The 22,685-nt window shown below is 44.0% G+C and overlaps 1 protein-coding gene across 2 annotated transcripts in view; it reads right to left on the reverse strand.

Annotated features, from left to right (window-relative positions):
* NBAS (NBAS subunit of NRZ tethering complex) overlaps positions 1 to 22,685 on the reverse strand; it is a 253,645-nt gene that overhangs the window by 117,643 nt on the left and 113,317 nt on the right. For both annotated transcript variants that reach the window (XM_053666925.1, XM_037151717.2), the window contains exons 29-35: positions 17,542 to 17,644; positions 14,906 to 15,135; positions 12,434 to 12,546; positions 8,754 to 8,867; positions 5,927 to 6,040; positions 3,416 to 3,573; positions 2,372 to 2,461 (exon numbers count right to left, since the gene is read on the reverse strand). In XM_053666925.1, coding sequence (XP_053522900.1) covers positions 2,372 to 2,461; positions 3,416 to 3,573; positions 5,927 to 6,040; positions 8,754 to 8,867; positions 12,434 to 12,546; positions 14,906 to 15,135; positions 17,542 to 17,644 — 922 coding nt within the window. The remainder of the gene's footprint in view (positions 1 to 2,371; positions 2,462 to 3,415; positions 3,574 to 5,926; positions 6,041 to 8,753; positions 8,868 to 12,433; positions 12,547 to 14,905; positions 15,136 to 17,541; positions 17,645 to 22,685) is intronic.

The raw sequence follows: 22,685 nt of genomic DNA on the forward strand, positions 1-22,685 counted from the left end.
AATACAACTGCCATCTTGTTCACTTCTCTTTAAATCTGTCTTTCTAATCGATCCTTACATAAGTTCAGAAAAGCTCTCTGCTTAGTCCATGCCCCAGTTCTAAACATTAATTAGCCCAGTTGTATAAATCTGTAGCCACTTAAAATGTTCATAACAAGTTTTCCCACAGTGAAAATGATTTTTTAATGGGAACCTTGTACATAATCCATTCCCAACTCTAATTAGATTTATCTGGGGAAAACACCATTGGCTAAGTGATATAACTAATACTAGCTAGACAAAATGTTAATACAGTCTAAGTGGTGGAATACTGTTACATCTAAAAAACATAATAACCAACATTAATAAGAAACGGGAAAACTGTAATTCTGGTAGTTTTTCACAAGGCATTTTATTCTATTTATAAACAAGTACCTTGTTCACAGGACAACAGCCGATATCTGCACCCTTGTGGGCAACCCTGGTCCTAATGCAAAGCTACTCACTGCAGAGCAGTTGCATCTTATCTTTGCTGGTGGATCAGTAACAATATCATTTTCACAACTTAGCAACGGAAGTCCTGAACACTGAGCAGATTACACATGCAGTCAGCTCTCAGGTATGAGTTGTAATTTAATGTGGTCATTGTATTTGTTAATGGGTGACAAGAGCATCTCGCAGCTAGGCACTGTACTTTAATCTCATAGTAGCAGCTGTAATATTCTCAAGTGTGCTCCAGGAGTCAAGGCCACAATGCATGCACAGAGGTCTGGGTTAGCACTTCAGGAGATGGAGATCTATTGCCACTTGCGGAAAGAGGATGAAGGAAGACAGGAAAGCTTTGAAGGAAGGAGCTGCAGAAGGGAGGCGAGACCTTTGAAAGGGTCCCTTTTCCCTGCTAAGCAGAACAGGTAGAGGACTGTGGGTCTCCTTCGTTTGTAAGGAGATTTCTAATGCAACAACACTTGCCCACTTGTGGTGGCCCAGTGTGTCCTACTGCAAAGAGGCCACCAAGCAGTCAGGCCGACACTTTCTAATTCTCTGTGGGAACGGGAAATTGGAAACCCAACAGTCACCAGGCTTGGATGGGTTTTATAAAGCAGGGCAGGCATTCAGAGCAAGCTCTGGAGCTGGGCAGGTGCGCACTCACCAGAGAAAGGGCACAGCCCGCACTGCGGCCGCGACACAGCAGGGGCCCAGGCGCCACACTACATGTGAATGGGTTAAGTAGGGGGCGCCTTTTATTTTTAGGCCAAAATCTACTTTCTAATTCAGTTTTACCACAGAGCGATTCTATGCAGCGGGCGTTTCCAATGCAGCTTCATCGAACATTTCCTAGGCCGTCACTACGGGACAAGCAGCCTCAGAGAACACGGGGACAGACGCCCTGCTCCTGGCTACCACACAACCCCACCCACAACCCTCCCGCACCGGCACAGCGACGTGTGAGCACCTGCGGACACGAAGAAGAGGGAGCCAGGAAAGGGCTCGGGAAAAACTTGACCCAGGAAATGATGCTGTGGACGGGATGACCGGAGCGCAAGGTAAGAAGGGCAGTATAGGCCAGGAGAAAAGTCTAACACCAAAGATGGGACGGACTGTCTTCAGAGAATGGTGGCAAGCTCAGTGCAACTCGAACCCGGCACATGTCTGCAAGGCAGGGAAAGAGATGAAGAGACAGACAAAAGGCAGGATGTGGCTGGACAAGTAGGACAGGGTCAGAGGCCTAAAAGATGTAAGACTTGACCCTGGCTGGTGTGGCTCAGTGGACTGAGCACTGGCCTGCAAACCAAGGGGTCACTGGTTTGATTCCCCGTCAGGGCACATGCCTGGGTTGTGGGCCAGGTCCCTAGTTTGGGGCACAAAAGGGGCAACCAAACATTGATGTTTTGCTTCCTCTCTTTCTCCCTCCCTTCCCCTCTGTCTAAAAAATAAATAAGTAAAATATTTTTAAAGAAAGATGCAAGACTTGGAAGAAAAAGACCTCATCAAAAGGAGGTCTTGAAAGAGGGAAAAGCTTGCCAACTCCTGAACACAGAACACACACAGCTGGTAACAACACTTCCAGTGCTATGCAGGCGGCCGCCCGAAGACAGGCGCGCTCGTGGGCACCAGACACGCGTACGTGACGGTGCAGCACCGTTCTGAGAACTATGTCAGTCAACACTAGATGGGTCCACAGTCACCTACGCACTACAACTAATTTCTGCAACGCAACAAATGACTGAACTGCGTACTTCACACCCAAAACGAGTTTAAAGAAAAACGGTCTCCACAGACATAAAAAGAAACACACACACACACACACAGTGTCTCCCACATCAGGTCAGGTGAGCCCACTTCGTTCCACTCACGGCCGCCTTCCACACTCGCCCCTCCCCCACCCCCTCACCTCTTGCACTGCTTTCCTCGGGGTGGGCGGATCACTGGCACTCTCTCCTGGCTCCCGGTGGATCTGGAAATTCACTCTTTGATAAAGAATCTGAAAGGAGAACATGACATATTATAAAGAAACTCTGGTTTTAGACTTGCCTCTCTTCACAACACCGGCTGGAAATGCGACACTACTCTCCGGAGGGAACAGCGACTGTTCCCTACTGAAGAGTTTGGGGAACAGGACCTGGGGCTTCGGAGAGAGCTTCCCGAGGAGGTGACGGGCCGGGAGGGGAACCAGCCGTGCGACACCCGACCAATGGGGCACTGAGTGAGCAGGACAGGCGAGTGCAGATTCCAGCACCGCTCCCTGCAGTTCACAGTGCTTCCCCGCAGGAGCAGTGTTCTTCTCCCGTCCGCAGGTCCAGCCTGTGGATTTTAGGAAACTTAGCGCCTCCCCAGCCAGACCCCACCCCCTGCCATTTCCAAAGGGCCTAGGGGCACAGGTGGCAGACACAAGGCCCGCAGGCTCCACCTTGTTTCACGTGGCCCAGCACCTTGTTTCTTGCTGAGCTCCTTGCCCCTGGTTAAGGAGTAGTTACATTTACACAGTCCTCAAATTACATGCAGCCCTTTGCAGGCAACCGCGAGGCTGATGTGCCCCCACCCACAGGAAAATGAGTTTGACACCCCTGCAGCACAAGGGATTGGGCTACCACTGGTTTGAATTTACTCTGAATGTGTTTTATGTGACCATTTCTTATATGATTTATTCTTAACAACATTACATTTTCCTATTACATTCAATAATTTATTTCCTAATATTCTTTGCATTTTTCACATATCTGCTTGCTTTTCTTTCTTCCTTCTTATTTCTATAATAAAGCAAAAAAACACTGTTTTATATTCTGGGACCTTCAAATTCCTTTTCGCATGAGTAACAAGATATTTTTCTTCCATAAATCAAATTTCCTCTACTATTTTTTTGAAATGACCACAAACCCTGGACCCGAACGCCCGCCAAAATGCACTGGCTCCGCCTCACTTTGTTGGGGGCACTCACCTCCGTCTGCAGGGAGCTGCTGGCGGCCAAGAGGGGTTCGATGTTGCTGGGCGGGCAGTGTGTCAGGGCAAAAGCCATGAGCTCTTGCCGAGTGGCCAGGTCCTGGTACCCTTCTGCTTGTCCCAACTGGCTACAAACATCCCAACTTTTAGAGTAACCTGCAAAGTTGACCAAAAAAAAATCCAACTGAATGATCTCCCACCTAACATGAGAATTTCCATGCCTTCCTGCTCCGGTTTCGTGTTGCCAAAGCAAAACCATAGTCATTAGAGAGGCCTAGTTTTATAGGTAATTTTATAACCAGAAACACATAAGGATCTAGGGTAGAAAAGAAGTGTTACGCCGGTTTATTATTTGTACACGTGTGCCTGATAAACTCTGTTACACTTCAGATTACCTGACAATGACGAAAATCATCCACTGAGCTTCGACACCGAGTGAAAAACTGGAGTGAATTCAGAAAACTTAAGGCTTTGGCCCAGACCCGCTACACACACTTGTGTGAGCTTCAGGAAGTTCCGAGTATCACCCTTCCTTTACTACTACAAAAAGACAATTATAATAACGATGCCTTAATGTTTGGTTTGTTGAAAGGACTAAGTAACATTGGTGTTTATTTAAAAGACTTTGTAAACTGCAAAGTGCTAGAAAAAGATAAATTACTCTCCACACAACACAGAATCACTCACTTTACAGAAGATGATAGATATCCAAGGGCCAAACCAGGAATGCAGTCGGCCTGACTCCTGGTGAAAACCTCTGCCCTCCACAACTTCACACTGCGAATTCTTAAAGCACACAGTGGAACCTCAGCTCATTCAGGAAGGCTGTTTGAGAAGCGATCTGTTTGAAAACCGGATCTCCTCTGTCGGTCAGCTGAGAGACACGGGGCTGACCACACAGGGGTGGGCACGAAAGGGGTGTCTGTCGAGAACCGACATTCTGTTCTTTGTCTGACAACTGAGACATTTTTTTCAGTGAACTACGGTCAAGAACTGAAATATTTGAGATGGGAGACCATTGAGAACTGAGATTTGACTGTACTTTTTATTCTTACTCTAAGGAGTTCCAGTTTGAAAGTAGGGTTTTTTTTCCCCCTTAAGTATAAAGGTCTCAGTCTAAAATAATTTCTTTAAATATATAAAGTAAAAACTAATCCAGATACCACCATTAACAGGAATAACATTATTACAAAGCTCTCTAAATAAACAATTTTAGAGTAATACATTTTTCCAGAAGACCATAATTATTTTCAACTTAATGGTGCAAAATCACTTGATTAATATTACAGAACACAGCTCTTTTATGAAAACAATTTTCTAATGCTGAGTTTGTAAACCAGAGTGTGTTTTCCCCGAGTTTTAGACATTTTCATAGCCGTATTGACGAGTCTCTGTCCTTAACTACCTGTACTCCGGCCCCTCTGGGCCCTGTTTGCCCAGGCCCTGCTGAGCCTGCTGAGTCAGTTGAGAGAGAATCTCCCACCCTTCTCACTGAACACCTTTGATATCTAATCAAACTCCTCAGCCCTTGACCTTGACGTCTGATGCCCCTGGCCTGCCTTCGGCAACGTCCCGTTGCATCTGTTGAGCAAGGATGCCACACCACCCTGACGTCTCTGCGGTGTTCACAGTGCTCTGTCCTCCACCGACCCCCACGCTCTGATCCTCGGCCGTAAGCCCCCAGCTGTCTTCTCCATATTCAGAGTTCAGCCTGACCTCTCCCCCTACTGCAACAGTCTTAACGGCTATTGAAAAGGCGCTGAATAAAGTTTTTCTTACCAAGTACCAGAACGATATATTTTTGAGCAGTATACACCCAAAAGGTGCACGAAGTGGGACAACCCACCGTTACCGCTCACTGCAAAGGCACAGCCGGTGGGTGAAAACGTGTGCTTGGCTTCTGTGCATTTGGAAACAGCTGCAGCAAGTAGATCGTTTAGTACCGAGCCCAGGACAAGATGGTATCACTTCCTCCCACTGGGGAATGTGTCATGTTTTTCAATAGAGAAATTATTCTACAATAAAATCTGCTTATCCTCCAGAGAGCTAAATCGGAATTTCAATACAACTTCAGGGCTACAAACTACTTCCAAATTTCTCAATTTTCATTTAAAAAGCACTATGCCATCTTCTAAAAAAACGGAAATGTTGCCTATACAGTCACAAATTGTAGATACTTCAAAAATTTACATTTTCTTTTACATAACAAAGACATAAAAAGGCAATCAATATTCTACGTAAAATTGTTCTTAAACTTATAAGGCAGTTTTAATAGGAAATGGAAAGCAACCAGAATCTCAGGTCAAATACAACCCCTGAACCCATTATTACATAAATGTACAAGCAAGTGGCAGACATGCTTACCAGCGCTCATCAAAAGGTTTTCAAATCTTAGGATTTGAAATGTGGCTGGCTCACCAGTCAGGCCAGCTGATTGCAGAACAGGCCTTTCCCACTTCGCATCATGTAAAGGGGACGTGAACAGGGTGCTAAGTGGTTGCTACCTCACCTGTGGCCATCAGCTCCTGACAGTGCACACTGGCTGCCTTGTAGTCATGGAAACGGAGTGCTTGCTCAACTAGAAGCATCAGAACCTGTCCGCGCCTTTCCTCGGGGTCTTCACCTATAAACACAGACAAATGACTTAATGATTTTTGACAGCAGCAATTCATAAAAGAGCTCACTAACATCATCTTTCAAATTAATTAAAAAGCAAAAAGTAAAGATTAGCCTGATTTTTAAAAAGTGCAGGACAGAAGGTCACAGCAACTTTCACCTCCTGGTCTACTCACCACTCATGGAGTCGGACCTCGGGCTCCTGAGCGATCGATGATTGATAGTCCCAGACCACCCATCCCAACCTCAGCAGGTGAAGGGAAAGTTTCCCTCCCAACAAGGACTTTGAACTTTTTTGCTAAAAAAACTTTATATTTGTATTCTGCCCTTTGAAGTTTCCGTTTCTAGTCACCATTTAAAGTGACAAATATAAGGAGGGAAAATTTTAAATACAAAGTAAAATAGACATAATTTTGTAAATTTACCAATAATACTAATCTTTTATTTATCACAGTGAACATCCAGACTCAAAGAAAAATATGCCAAATTCAGCTTATGTCATCAGAAATTTCTTATTTTCCCAAGGACATTCTCAGAAGTCAGCGTGGACGCCACTTCCTTCTTTGACATGTCCACACTTTCTTCATACAAATCACATGGCTTAGGTGTGCCTCTCACATGTCCCTTTCCCTTTCACTCACTGGCTGCCAACATATGGCCATTACGTGGCTAACAATCTCCACCTTCTGAGAGAATTCCAGCCCCTGGAGGACAGGGCTGTCTCCTTGTCGAAGCCCCAACACCCCGCACAAGTCACGTGCACAGTCGAGGCTCAAACAAATATCCTCAGTGAAATGAGCATTCAATTCGGAATGTGGTCTTCAATTTTAGGACAAATAATTCAAAGTTACAATGAGGACAATGTGTATGTCCCGATGAAAATAGGATAGCATAGGGTTGGATAGGTAGAATAAAATAAAATGTCCCCATGAATCTTCCCTCTGTGCTTCAAAGGTTTAAATAAAATCCAAGCTAAGTACTGGCCCAAGATAGTCTAAAAACTTTCTTTTCAAAAGAGCAGATATGGCGTTAAGATCCGTCAATACGAGAACACACTCGGGCCGCAGAAACACTCAGTAGTGTGGAACAGAACAGGCTGCCCGGGACGAGCCGCTGTGGCACGTGGGCTGCTCTAAGCTGACGGAAATCAAGACCCAGCTGACTCAGAAGGGCGTTTCCCTCCCCCTTACCTGCCGGAAGGAACTGAGCTAGGTGGCACCAGGAAGAGAGCAATGGTCAGAGATGACTGTTACATCAGAAGGACTACATGCACGGCAGGACAAACATCTGTCGACCAAACATCTGCTCTTCCATTTTCCTGGAAGCTGCCTTCTCCACCATGGGGCCCAGAACCCAGAGCCCTGCCCGCTTCCCATTCACTCAGGACGGTAAATGCCTCAACCGCCTGACAGCCATTGAGTCTCATGTCTTTACGGGTCCTGTGGGTATGCAACTAAGGTTGTTTTTCTCCTGTTCTCTTTTTACATCAAGTTATTTATTAGACAGACCAAACAATCTAGAAGAAGGGAAACTTTTTCCACCCCTAGAGTAACATATAATATGGGAAATGGAACAGTATGTATCAGTTTATCAATAATAAATGTGCATATACACCTAACATAAAACCTATTTCCTACATAATACTCCTGAAATGTTTACATTCATTCAAAATATCTAAATCAAAAATGAAAGGGCCAGGTATGATTTTTTTCCCATGGGTCAATATGGCTAGACCACAAAATACTAATCCAAGTGTTGCAATGGTATTTTACAGATGTAAGTAAGGCCCCTAATTAGCTGACTTTAAATGAGGGTCCATTGATTACCAGCCAATGTCTTAAAAGGTGGAACAGCATGGTGAGAGTAAAGGATTCAAAGTAAGAAACAAATTGTTTGATTTCTTTACTCCTGTTTCCTCGTGTTCAAAATGAGCTCCTATCTCTGCTGCCAGGGACACAGTCAGAAGTAACTCGGGTGAGTAAGAAAGTGCCATGTGGAACTACTGTCGTTTAACGTAAACTTTCATAGGAAGATGGGTCGGCCATCTTCAAGTCCCAAGGACAATGTTTAACTGCTCTTAGTTCTAGAATTCTCCAACCTGAGCAGGTGGGTAGAAGGAGAGACATAACCAAACAGGCCCGAAAAGCATGACGGCTACAAACAGGTACAGAGAGAAGAAAATGAGACTCGGGGAGAACAGCCAGGAGTGTGGGGAGATGGGACATCTACCAAAGAAAACTATTCGGTGTCTAGTCTGAAGACAAGAGCACCGGTGACAGCGTGACAAGGCTTTGAGCGAACGAAATATGATTCAAACTATGTCCACAAATTCTCCAATACCCTCTGCTAAAGACGGAGCTCAAAGCCCCTCCCCTTGAGTGGAGGCTGGTTAGTGACTTATTTCCAACAAACAGAATGAGGTGAAAGGGTGGCGTGGGACTTCCAAGACGAGGTCACGAAAGGCATTCACAGGTTCCTCCTTGCTTTCTGGTGAATCCATTGCCCTAGCAGAAACTAGCTGTCATGCCAAGAGGACACTCCAGAAGTACTCTGGAAAGGTCCATGTGACATTTTTATAACATGCCAATCTTTCTGGGAAAGACAAACCTTTACGGAAAGAGCGGTGCCGCCACCTGTAAACACGCATTCTGACGTTCGCTGAGGATGACGCTGAGGATCACACAGAAACCTGACTCTGCAGTTCAGCTCTCCACACTCACCAGCCACCCGCAGCAGCTCCGCAAGGCCCAGAAGCTTGGCGGCTTGCTTGTAGCACGTGGGAGCCTGGCAAATGCACTCCTTGATGAGGCCGACCCGATCGGAGCACAGTCGCACTGCAAAGGAAGACATTCTGAATAAAGACTGTGACTGGGAGCATCGCCAACAGGTGTCATGACCTTCCAGACGTGAGGCAACCACACACAATGAAAACCGGGGCAGCCTCCAGTTTCAACGTTAAAATTATTGCTGCTTGTGAATAAATAAGGTACAACGTGAGGCTGTGCTGTCACCGCACTTCTGAAACAGTGAATGCACTGGCTTTCTGCAGCTAGCAGAAGGTGTCACATTCTCAAGTGCCATGTCAGGCCTTCGGGAAAATGTTACAAAAGACAGTATCTATCTTTAAAAGCTCACGTACTTCCTGTTACACCGGTCCCCACCTCACCTCACCCCGCCCAATCAACCTACGCTCCACACCCTCCGTTTCCTACCTCCACGAACGTCACGATGCCCAGAGTGGGGCGCAGGAGCCCTCAAGTGCTCACAATGTGTGAACCCCTCTCCAGAAACAGACCCAGTGCTCTCACTCAAGCTAGCTGTGAGAAAATCGAACGTGCCCATCACACCGAGTCATGCTATGAGGTCATTAGGAACACTTAGAATAAAGGAAGAAAAAAGCCGCTAGCTAAAGAGCACCGCGGGTGTGCTAGGAAGGACAAGGTCTGTGTAGACTGCAGTCTTTAAGAGGCAGGGCACGACCTGGGAGGCTCGGCCCTGGTAAACGCAACAGTAACAACCTCCATGAAAGGAAAGGGCGTTAAATGGATGGGACGTTGTCGCAGGCACTGCTGTAGGTGCTTTATTACATTAACCTACAAGGCAGAACAGGGACTATTACCCTCAAGGGAAGAAACTAAGGTACAGGAAGATTAAGTACTTCAGCCAAGGTCACTGAAAAATGATGGGACCCGAATTCAACACAGCCCCGTAAATGTTTTTCACACTTTCAATCCTTTATCCTAAATCCATAGTTGTATTCCACACATCTGTGTTCTCCCAAAACCTCCCCCACATAAGGTAGGAGGGGGCCCAGCGGTTGGCAAGATAAAGGAGAGAGGGGTGGTTTTAATTTGGAAAGGGCTCTTTTTATGGGTAAGTCCTTATTATGACTGGATTTCAAACCTACAAAAACATTTCAAGAATAGTATAAAGGGTTGCTTTATACTTTCTGCCAAGATTAACCAAGGGTTAGTAATTTGCTCCATCCACACATACGCAAATATAAATATGTATACGTATGCATCTATTTTTTTCTGAACCATCTGAGAATAAGTTGCAAATATCAACCCCCTTCTTCCAAAATACTTTTGTGTACACTGGGCTACTTCAGCCCGGCTACTTATGCCCCTGCTGGTACAGTCGTCCTGTGTGGGCTTCTCTCTGAAATATTAGGCCGATTAGACTTCCCTTACTTCACCAGCACGAGACCCAAGATCCACGTTCCAGAACTGGTGATGAGTGCCGAGACCTACGAGTGCCGAGCAAGCACCCAGTGCTGAACCATTCTTTTCTCGTCAAATGCTGCGAGTACAGGGTCTGACAAGCTCTGAAGCCCAGGAGTACGGAGGTACGACTGTAATCACAACTTAGGTAGTGCCACCGGCCTTCCCCGGTGGGAAGCAGTAACTCCTGAGGGGGAGGCGAAGGAGGCTTTAAAGCAAAGTGACAGAATGAACCGTCCTCCACGGATGATGGTAAAATATCTGGACCACAAATCCTGAAATATCAGGTTACTTTGTCCTGTATCACTGATGAACACAAAAACAGCCTAAGTTTAAAGTGTATCTGTGGCATAAACACAACAAATAGTATCTGAAGGAAAGAGTCCAGCTCCTCATCCAGAAGATGTTCTGACCGTCATTCCAACAGAAACTCCCCATCAGTCCATGAGGCTGGAAAGCCGTCGAGACAGCAAAGCGAATGTCTTCCCTAAGATACTCACTCCTAAGTCAGGAAATTCTCAGAAGCCACAGCAGGACTGCAAGTTTGATTGCAGACTGGCACAGCCTCAGCTGCTGGGCAAATACTGACAGCAAAACACTGCTAATAGAGAGCCACAGAACACCAGAGCTAATTTAATATTTCAAAATTCAGTGCATTTGGGGGACTGCAAGAAAAATTTTTTGCACTGCATCCGTCCATTTGGTTTGGATTACATAACTAGCTAAAATATGGACCCTCTCTCTCTCACACACACACACACACACACACACACACACACACACACGGGCAAAGCTAAGATCACTTGCACTAATGAGAGATAAGAAGGGCAAATGTGTCACAGTCCTCTGGACTCTCCTGTGTCTGAAAACTTTAATTAAAAATATAAATGTTACCGGGACGGTCATTAATAATTAAAAGACATCTGAGAATCAACTGAAAATGCTTTTTTAATAAGTCCAATAAAATCTTCACAATTTTAAGAAGCTCTCAGCTCAAAAATTATATGAATGGCATAACTAAAGGAATTTCCTAGTGATTTAACAGTCACCTTAAATAATCTTGTTTAAGATGCTTCAGGACATTTGCAATCATATACAAAGTATTCCCAAACAATGAAACTCCAGGTGATAGTAATACCACCTTTTCAGATCTAATGAATCTGTCTAACCAGAACTTTAATTTTCAGTAAATCTGCAATGGAAAGCCACATGGAAACTCTCCTTTCCTACAATATCTGCTGAGATTCATCTGACGCAAACACGACAGGGTATAGACACCGAGAAACCTAAAACAAACATCTTTGTCCAAAGGTACTGGAAATTTAAAAAAAAAAAAAAAAAAAAGAGGAAAGACAATTGTGGTGAAACTTTACCAAAGCCCAGAGACATGGAAGGAATTCAGCCACACCCTCCCGCCCACAATTCCAAGCACTTCCACAGTCAAGGACAAGGCTGGGAGATCACACCACAGCCAGGCAAGCACACTGCTATGAGCCAAGCCGCCCTCGTCCTGGGGGCACTGAGGTCCGGGGTCTGAGCAACAGAAACCGTCCCTCCCACCTGCCAGGCTGGGGCTGGGGCCCTGGGACAGGGGCACTGTGTACTCACAGCACAGAGCAGACAATGACAGGTAACTGGGTTTTGGCTCATACTCACCTGACATTTATATTTAGGTAAAAGACTTTGAGCAACGTTAAGATACTGCTAACAAATAAATTCTGAACAGGAACTTCCTGACATCCCCTCTTTTAAAATAACAGTATCAACTTAATTAAGAATACTCTGCAGTAATCATTAAAAAAAAAACTATTTTCATTTACAGTCACATCTAAACCTATGCAACTGAAACAAATTGTACCCGAAACCGATGTAACTCTGAAGTGCTCATCCATAATCCCCAATTTCTATTTCTGTTTTTATCCCAGATGCTCCCTGCTGGTACTAATGTTATTTCTTTCAATGTCATACCTGTGAATTTCAAGAATAAAATTGTGGTAAAATGTTGGTTTTCTCTTCTGGGGGGGGGGTCCAATTAAATTTCATTTGAAAAAATGGACGGGATCTGTGGCTAATGGATGAACTAACCAAAGGTGCTCTTTATTTTAAAAAACTATAAAGGAACTCTGGGAGACAGATAAAACGTATGGGAGCAGTGCAACGCTAAGCAGATAATGCACCTTGCAGAGGCAGGATCTTGACCCCAAACTCTTCAAGGTGTCCCAGGGCCTGGATGAGATCCAGCTCCTCCTGAATGGCAGCGGGTCTATCTGTTATCAGCTGTAAGCAGCACCTGAGAGAAGGGAGATCGGTTTTTTAAAGCAGTAACACATGCCTGGGAGCAACAGGAGATCTGACACAGGTATCAAAAACCTACTACTTTCCCTGTATTCTGCAGACGCTTCCTGTTATCTCTCTTAATCCTTAGAGAGATAGGCCTGTGAGATAGGCAAATACCATCATTTGCTCTGCAAGGAAGCCAGAACTGAAGCTCAGAGAGGTGAAGTGAACTGTGCGGGGTTACCTTGATAGGAACGGTACCGCGGCAGGAAGCAAGATACCAGAAAGGATAAAAGCATAGATGGGATGCAGATAACTTCCCGCTATTACAGCAAAAACAGAAATGTCTTATTTAGTCGTTTTGTCTCCCCTCAACCTGAAAAAATAATAACCTAACAAATTGTAGGAGACATTTTTCTCATCAAAAAGGAAGAAGGAGTTGGTAATTCAGGGCTGAGATAAGTACAGGAGAAAGTGATTGGCTACCCTAAGTGTAATCCACAAATATTTTAATTAACGACTAAGGTTACTTCCTAAAAGGCGCATGCAGAACATTGGAACAGAAGACTAGGCCGTGAAGAGCTGATCAATGCTGACGTGGTGTATCATCAGAGAGAGCCCTGGGCCATACTGTGCGCCCTGTATGGCTGAGTGACAGACACAAGCCTCGCCTGCTCCTGTAAAATAACGGGACTGAAACGAGATGGGGACTCACCTATGCTGCTGATTCGTAGGAATGTCTGTGTAGCACCTACCAACGTTCCAGCTGCACTTTCCTTTGAGCCCAGGAAATCCAGTTTGAGAAATGTACACAGCTAGGCTCAGACAGCTCAAACATGACTATGAATGTTCACTACCACAACGCCTTTTAAGTAAAGGAAAATACACTAAATTGGGGACTAATAAATAAATTCTATAAAAGTCAAGCACTGGAGTACTGTACAACCATCAAGTCAGGAAAATGAGAGTGAAGAGACAGACACTGTGTCATATACACATACACACACATATACATATGTGTATATATATATATATGTATTTGTATTTATATATTTCTGTATTGTTTGACTATTTTATCTTGTAATGTAGTACCTCTTCAATAAGAAGTATTAGGTAGTACACAAGACTGCGGTGGCTATTTTCTATATGTAATGCAACTGTGAGCATTTAAATATATCCAGGCTCACAGGTCTCTATCAGTTTGGTGCCACATTATGTTAATACGATATCTCTTTAAAATTAAGGTGTGTCCTTGTGGCAGAAGAAGGGGTGGGATGAAGGGGAAATACAGGAACGGTAGTTTTTTAAATGATCTCTGAGAACACTTGCCAAAAAGATGTTGGTCAAGTTACTCCCAGTTGCAAAGAGAATTCTATTTGGTGTTTTCATCATCTGAAATGCAATCCGTTGGGACAGAATAAAAAATTTACTATTTAAACAACTTTGTCAAATTCAAAAACATGGTTTGAGAAAGCATGGTTCTCTCAGTGGTAAGATATCACTGAAAAAAAGTTACCTTTAAGTTTTGCTAGAGTTGAAACAACTAGTCATTTGGGGGAAAAATAAATCTAACTAGGTTCCCCAATCATTACGTCAAAATAAATTCCAAATGGGCCTAAAATTTCAGTGTAAAATTAAAACCATCAAAGTAGTAAGAAACAATATGGAAAACTATTTTAATGGTCTCGGGAACTAAGGGCCTTCCAAAGGAAGATACAAAAGAACAAAACCATAAGAGTAAAAAGTAACAATCAATTTAAAAAAAAAAATTTAATAGCAATTTAAAAGATAAATCATATATAATAAAAACTTGGTAACACAATTAAAATATTTAAGACAGGCAAAGGGCAAATGTCCCTATGTAACCAAAGCTCCTAAGAATCAACAGTAAAAAGATGACCACTACATTTCCAGTTCGAAAGGCAGGAGAACTATATTCACAGTCCAGAAATTTCCACCTGAAAAACTTGGAGCTTTGTCACCTAATCAGGTCTGATGTCCCTGAACAGAGTGGAAACCATGTGAAGGATACAGACACCACCCGAATGTGCTGGGGACTGCTGGAACTGGGGTTTCCAGCCTGTGGCCCCAACCTCTCCCCACAGAAGAGGGGCACATGACCTTACAGATAATCGGCAAGAACGACCACGGGAAAGCGTGCTGGGGAAAAAAGGTCCCGAAGAAGCTAAAAAATATTCCTAACACAAGCCAGCTTTCTTTTCTCTATTCAAGTACTAACGAAGTGTGCCCACACAGCACAGTCAGTTTACACCTGTGATAATGTACCCCCTGAGCTCAAGAACAAAACCGAAAACTGAGTCGGCGCCCCCTGGCGGCCACGCTCCCCGCCTGGAGGAACACGGAGCACCCACCTGGCCAGGTCCATGCAGCTGTCAGTGAGGCTGGTGGAGGAATTGAAGTACTCTCGGCTGGCAGCCAGCACCAAGTCAGTGCTCCTCTCGTACCGGACCCTGTACAGGGCTCCACCCTTCTGGACGGCGCCGGCCGGGGGGCTGTCGGACCCCGAGTGGCAATGCATCATCTGCCCCGCCAGGCGGATGTTTTCAAGGCGACTGGAGCACAGGAGGCTTTCTGCAAATATCTGGGCAAAACAAGAACCTAAAATTAGTGGGTTAAACCAGACATTCAGGTTCTCAACCAAAAGAAGGCTCTGTATCTGAATGAAGTAAATTAAAAATGCATCCAGGCTGGAGGTAGCAGTTGCACAATGTCGTGAATGCATGAAAGGGCAACGAAGCACACTTTAAAATGGTAATTTTCTGTTATGTAAATGTTACTGCAATTAAAAAATCCCCCTTCTAAAAAGAATAATTGAACTCAACAAACAATTGTAAACATAATATTTTGTGTTATGATGAATATTTAAATTATCTAAAGTTCATTCTCATTAAAAACAGGACCTATCACCCTGGCTGGTGTGGCTCAGTGGATTGAGCACTAGCCTGCAAACCTAAAAAGGTCACCAGCTGGGCTCCCAGTCAGGGCAGGTGCCTGGGTTGTGGGTCAGGTCCCCAGTAGGGGGGCGCTCAAGAGGCAACCACACACTGATGTTTCCCTCCCTCTCTTTCTCCCTCCCCGCCCCTCCCCTCTGCCTAAAATAAATACAATCTTTAAAAAACAAAACAGGGTCTATCAGACATCCTGTCCTATGCTCAACAAGGCCACTCTATTTAAACTATTCACAGCCACTTCCATTTTTTAAATAAAAAACTGAACATAATACACATAATTCATGACTGCTTAAAGCAACAGGATTCAATTTCGTAGCCAACCTGCAAATACGACACTTAGACCTGGCCATTAAAATTAAAATATGCCATATTAAATTGAGTTTTTCCCAGTCTGCACATTTCAAACTATTTAAATAAAACAATACCCACTGATAAAAGTTACTGATGGAGATATCACTATATTCAACTAGGCAACTAACAGCATCAATTAACATAAATTTTTTCTGTAATTAAGATTATTTATTTCAGAAAAGAAATAAATAAACAAAGAGAGCCTTTAAACCTACACTAATAAGAGCAATACAGAATCAGAACAGGAACTTCCCTCTAAGAAGGCTCTTGCCAAGAGCACCACTGTTGGGTGAAGACAGAAATACAAGAGGTAGGTAAAAAAAGATTCCATGAAGAAACAATCCTTATAATTAGTAAGACTATCCAATTTCCATGTTTCAGACTTCTGGGGAAGGTCTCTTCAGACAGGCCTTGATTGAACGTACTGGTAAGAACAAAATTATTAATATCTAAGAAGGATCTGTTATAAAATACACATTGCGACAGAAAGCACATGTCATCAATACGCGACCCCAATCACTTCTATCTCGCGGGGGAAATGGCTTACTCCAAGTGACCCATGTGACTTTCTCTGTTCCTCTGGTTCATTCGAGTGAGCTGTAGGAGTTCATAATGCCCAATACCATAAACAGACTTCACTCACTCCAGACCTTAAGAGGTTTCGGTAAAATGAAGAACATAAATTTCTGCTCTATAGGATGTAAGACATTTTCAAAATTGTGCCACTGAGCTTTCAAACTATTTTCCAATGACAGCAAAATGTAATATAATGACCACAAGTCAGTAAGACAATGTAGCCTAATTTAAAAATGCTAAACAATATTTAACAATGTACACCCGCTAAATCTCCACTACCTTCTTCTAGAACCATTTCAAAACAGTTCTAAAATGCTTTCAAATGTTTTTTCAAAGGGGAGAAACTAATGGCCAGAAGTCATTGAAATATCAAAGCCTAATAAAAAGGTGTTAAAATATCTCAAAAAATTTAACATGTCAAGTTGTTTATGACAAATTGCACAGGAGCCAGTTCAAGTGTAACATGCTTGTCACCAATTTTTTGATCGGACTCAGAAACAGGAAAACAGGTAACACCAACTTAAAAACACTGCTGCAGACCCACTGGTGACCTGGCGGGAGGTGGGGGGAGACAGGGAGGTGGGAACCTGTCGCGGCTTTCTAGCCACAGCAAGAAGCGTGGACACTTCCTGACAACTGAGAGGAAACGAGCAGCCAGTTTTAAGAAAGGGAGTGTCGTGGAAAGGCCTGTTTTAGAGGAAGAGTCCGAGTCGCCGTAAACTTGAGAGATCCGGATCAGGAGACAACGCAGAGGGTCGTTTCAATTTAAGGGAGAGGAAGAGGACGGGCTCAACAGGCTTCCTCGGGCACGGAAGTTAGTTTCAGTGACCGCCTCTGTGGGAGTGAGAGGAGTCCAGTCCGAGTCAGAGCTGCCCCGCTGAGGACCACTAACCCCTAACCCGTGGCAGCCCAATGAACGGAGACAGACAGCACAGGTGGTCAGGCAGGAGCGCGTTCAAACCACAAAACCCTGCCCAATCACCCCCTGCTTATCATTCAGCAGTACTGCTCAAAGTGAAGTTCATGCTCACCACCTCTGTCTCCAGTAAGTGATCTGTAATAACCAAATTTCTAAGTCAAAAGGCAGTAAGCTACACACGAAGAGTTACCTCGTAGCAAGCATCAGACTCTAGACAGGTGTAAACATTCTGCTGCATAGTCAACATGTCTTGTAGCAACATTCTCCAATGAGACTCACTGACGGGAGGCTGCCTGTGGGGAGGAGAGGGAGAAAAAAGCAGTAACTCATGAGATCTCTCCGGCTGGCCAAGAGTAAAACCTGGTACCACCATTCTGTATGCCATGTAAGTGCCCAAATAACCCCAGAAACCTATGTCATGTGAATGTCCAGAAATGAACTTGGATTACTCAGGAAAAGGCTGGGCGGCCAGGCATCAGGGCTCCAGGTGCTGCCGGAGCAGCCTCTGTCGGCCACCTAGACACAAGACTGGAACGGCATCACACGGCAACGGCAAAGGTCAGGGAGCTGCGAGCTTCCAGGGTAAGATAAAGCAACTCTGCTCTAGCGGAAAAGCACTTGGAGCAGGAGAATTAGTCTTGCGCCCCATCTTCTTCACTCTACCATCCTCAGCAGGGCATCTGCTCAGCTTCAACTACACACGCAGACCCACAAGGCAACACTAGCCCGAATGGCACAAGCTCACCAGCAGGACACATCAGCTGCGCCTTCCAGAGGGGCCTTGCTGCGGTCCACTACACAATGAACAGAGCCCTGCTTCTCCCCAGGTGCAAGAAGAAAGAGCTTCCTCATAGGGTCGTGGCAGGAATCACCCGTCGGCTTAGGAAGAAGCCTCGTGCTCCACAAGAGCCAGGATCTTTCGGAGCAGCCCCACAGGCAGAGTTCTCAGGGTCTCCTCACGGGCTTGTCGGTGGCCCCACTCAGGACAGCCCGGAGTCTATCGAACACATCGGGTGCTCTGGCACATATACAATTCCCCCAGCTCAGAGGCAAGTGCCCCGCCAGGGATCGGTGTCCCGTGAGCACGGAGGGCCACCCAACCTAGCTGATCAAACAGCGTTTCATGTCAGTATCCAGGGTCACAGAGTCAGCGAGTTAACGATTCAGATTCCCCTGCAGGTGGGGAGAGGGCAGTTGGTGAGCAATTCCACCCACGGTCAGGTCATGTATTAGCTGCACGACCACAGCAAGTCACTTACTGTTCCTGAATTCCAGGGTCCTCACTCAAGGCCCGTCTCAGAGAGTGACAAGGGATGGATGTGAGTGACTGGGACAAAACACGGGCACTGAGGCAACATGTCCCTAAGCACTGTAAAAATCTGGTCAATTACCTTATGAAAAAACACTGCCCCCACTCTCCTGGTATAAAATAATACTCAGTAAATGTGCATGAATGAATCTGAAAGTTATGAAAGTACTTTGTCTTCCTAGAGTCAGACATACACTGACTAACACTGTCCAGTGGGAGGGAGGCTTGCTTTAATCCTCTTTCCTCTTTCAAATGTTCATCTTCAGTGAATATGCATGAGCCTGGAATCATCATTTACATTTGCTTTCCAGTCTTGATATTCTACATATTCACGAATCTCCTTGTTTGAAAAGGGCAGATTTTGTTTTGCTTTGTGTTGTGTTGTGCTGTGTTAGTCAAACACCAAATGACTGTTTCTGTTTCATCCATCTTCTCCTTTATCAGTTAAAAACAGGGCAACTAAACTGTGTGTAACAGCATTGCTACGAGCGGGGAGGTGTATCTGGGACCACCCCTGTGAGACGCTAGTCTTCAGGAGTTCTTCACCTAAAACTACTAATAGCATATGCTTCACTTGCTTACAGCATGTTATATTATACAAAACAAACAATTACTTCCACCCCACATGCAATCAAGCACAGGAGGAATCTTTTTCCCCAGCATACAAAGACACAAAACGGATATTCTTGCAGCTCTTCGAAGATAATCCCTGCCATTTTCCCATTAGTGAGACCCTGGTTTTCAAACTCTTTAGATGGGACTGAAAGAATTAGAGGCTCTTCCAGGTGAGGCTGCAGAGAAGCGGCAAAACGTCTGATGAAGTGAGTGTCCACCTCGCACCTGCTTGACAGAATCAGAGCAAGGCACAGTCCAGCTGACTTCAAGTTCACATGGCCCAGCTGTTCTTCTGGAAGCCATAAACTCCAGGACAGATGGTATGATTGTTTTCCCACACATGGCTAGCCATAAGTACAGGTTCTAATTAAAATAGATTATAGGACATTATTTAAAATGGCCTTTTCAGAATACATTCAGTACTAAGAACCAAGAATAGAACTTGAAGACACTATACAAGAGTTCTGCAAATTATCAGATTCAGATTATGAAAATTCAGAGAAATCTCTGAATAAAAACATTATGTATTAGGTACAGCTTTGTAATAGAAGAGCATTTTCCAGGGAGAATTAGTATTAAGCTCAAGATGGTAACACCTGACTTGTGTCAGATCTGGGGAACCTGCCACCATTCAGAATACAGGTAAGAATAGTCTAGAGGTGCGGAGGGCAGAGCTACTGGAGCACATGTGACAGAGTGGAGACTGCTTTACGTTGCTACTTTGAAAGAAGGAAGCCGTTCTCTCACACATGTGCCGGAAGCAGAACACCAGGCGCGGAAGTTAATTTCAGGACTTCAGAAGCGTTTGAGAGACTCAATGCAAAGATGGTAGATAATCTAGCAGCAACAACAACGACTTCTTATTGCAGAGCAGGTTCCAGAGTTGGCACGATCAGAAACTTTGACCATGCTTCTACAGTTGTAAAGAAACCTTAGATGTAAGTTACCAAAGTCTTCTAAGTTGCTCAGTTAATAATTACTGAGAGAGGGACACTGCTACGTAAGGTTCCACAGCAGATGTGTGGCGGCTACAATACCCCCTGGAAAAAGCTTATGCTCTAGAAGGGAACATAAGATACATACGTCACTGAGCACAGTGCACTGTTGAAAGAGGCAGATAGGAAGAGAGGCAGACATGAAAAGAGGGACTTCTCAGGAAGGGGCGCTCCCTGAACAAGCCTTTCCTGGCTGCATTATATAAGCTACTGTCCACTGTCAATGGAGGCTCTGAGTGCAGGAGTCACCTGGGAGGTAGAGGTCTATTCATGTGCTTTGGCTGCTATCACTTGAGGGCAGGAACCCTTCCAATCCTCAGCTTAAGTCAGCAGCACCTGGCAGCCTGACTCTCTCCAAATCAGATCTTGACAAAGAGGCCCAACATTTTTGCTGCCTACGAGAAGCACACTTCAAATACAAAAACACAAATTAATTCAAAGGAAAAGATATACCATGCTAATGGGAGGAGCGACAGGCCACGCCGTATCCCATACACCATCCCATGCGAACACCAATAAAAACAAAGGGAGAATCAGATAAAAAGCACACACAATGGAAAGAAAGCAGTAAAGCCGACTCTGTGCACAGATGACATGACCTTGTATCTGCAAAAACACCTACTGGAGCTATGACATTGAGTCCAGCAAAACGGCCAGACACAGATCAGTATATCACAATTCAATGGTATTTCTACATACTAGGAATGAACGGTCTGAAAAAAGAAATGGAAAAAACAATTCCATTTACAGTAACACCAAAAAGAATAAAATGCTTAAGAATAAAATTAACAAAATAAGTATGAGACTTAAATAATGAAAAGTGCAAATATCTTTAAAAGAAATTAAAGACCTAAGTGAAGAAACATCTTGAATTCATTAATTGGGAGATTTAATACTGATTTAAGATAGCAGTACTCTCCAAATTAATCTTTAGATTCAACGTAATACCCATCAAAAATCCAAATGATTTTTTTTGCAGAAAATGGCTAATTTTAAAATTCAGATGTAAATACAAAGCCCCCCAAAATAATTTGGAAAACAAAAAACAAATTTGGGAGACTAATATTATCTAACTTTAAGACATACTTTATAAACCTACAGAATTATAAAGTTTTGCTAGAAATGACAGGAAAAAATCTTTGTGGCAAGAGTTTCACAATATGATGGCAAAAGCACAATAAAAAAGTACAAAATAACATGCTGGACTTCATCAAAATTTTAAAAGTATGTTCTTTATAGAAGACAGATAAAAGAATGAAAAAGTAAGGCAGAGACAGGAAAAAATCTTTGCAAAGCATATCTAATAAACAACCTAATTTTAAAAGTGATAAAAGATATGCAAATAGGAAATGAGCACATAAAAATATGCCCAACATCACTAGCCATCAGAGAGATGCAAATTACCGTAAAACCACAAGGAGGTACCACTTCGCACCTGTCAGAATGGCCATCATAACCAAATCAACACACGACAAGGGCTGATGAGGTTGTGGAGAAAAGGGAGCCCTAATGCACAGTTGGTGGGAATGCAGACTGGTACAGCCACTGTGGCAAACAGAATGGAATCTCCTCAAAACACTAAAAATGGAACTGCCTTTTCATCTGGCAATCCCACTGATGGGATTATACCCTAGGAACCCTGAAACACCAATCCAAAAGAACCTATGCACCCCAATGTTTATAGCAGCACAATTTATAATAGGCAAGTGCTGGAAGCAACCTAAGTGCCCATCAGTAAATGAGTGGATCAAAAAAACATAGTACATTTACATAATGGAGTACTATGCAGAAGAAAGAAAGAAAGAGAGAGAGAGAGAGAGAGAGAGAGAGAGAGAGAGAGAGAGAGAGAAAGAAAGAAAGAAAGAAAGAAAGAAAGAAAGAAAGAAAGAAAGAAAGAAAGAAAGAAAGAAAGAAGGAAAGAGCTCCTACTCTTTGTGACAGCATGGATAGAACTGGAGAGCATTATGCTAAATGAAATAAGCCAGGCAGTGAAAGACAAACACCATATGCTCTCACCTATAAGTAAAACCTGATCGACAAAACAAACAAGTGAGCAAAATACAACCCAAAACACTGAGCTGAAGAACAAACTAAGTGACCATAGGGGAGCAGGAAGGGGGATAACAGGGAAAGAAGAGAAAAGGTCAAGTCAAAGAGCATGTATGAGGACCCATGGACAAAAAAAAACAAAAACAAAAAACCAAAGGGTGGGGGGAACTGAATGTGGGAGAGCAGGGTTGGGCTGGGCAGGGAAGAGCAATAGGGGAAAAATGGGGACAACAATTAAAAAGATGTTTTAAATAAAAAAGATGCTCATTCGAGAAAGCTATTAAAACCAAAACTAGACCTCGCTATGCACACTGGTCAGAAGGGCCAGACTTAAAAGGACCACCCACATCCAGCACTGAGGAGGAC

The sequence above is a fragment of the Artibeus jamaicensis genome, unplaced genomic scaffold, assembly GCF_021234435.1.
Source record: "Artibeus jamaicensis isolate MK-2021 breed Jamaican fruit bat unplaced genomic scaffold, CSHL_Jam_final contig_465, whole genome shotgun sequence".
NCBI classification, from domain to species: Eukaryota; Metazoa; Chordata; class Mammalia; order Chiroptera; family Phyllostomidae; genus Artibeus; species Artibeus jamaicensis.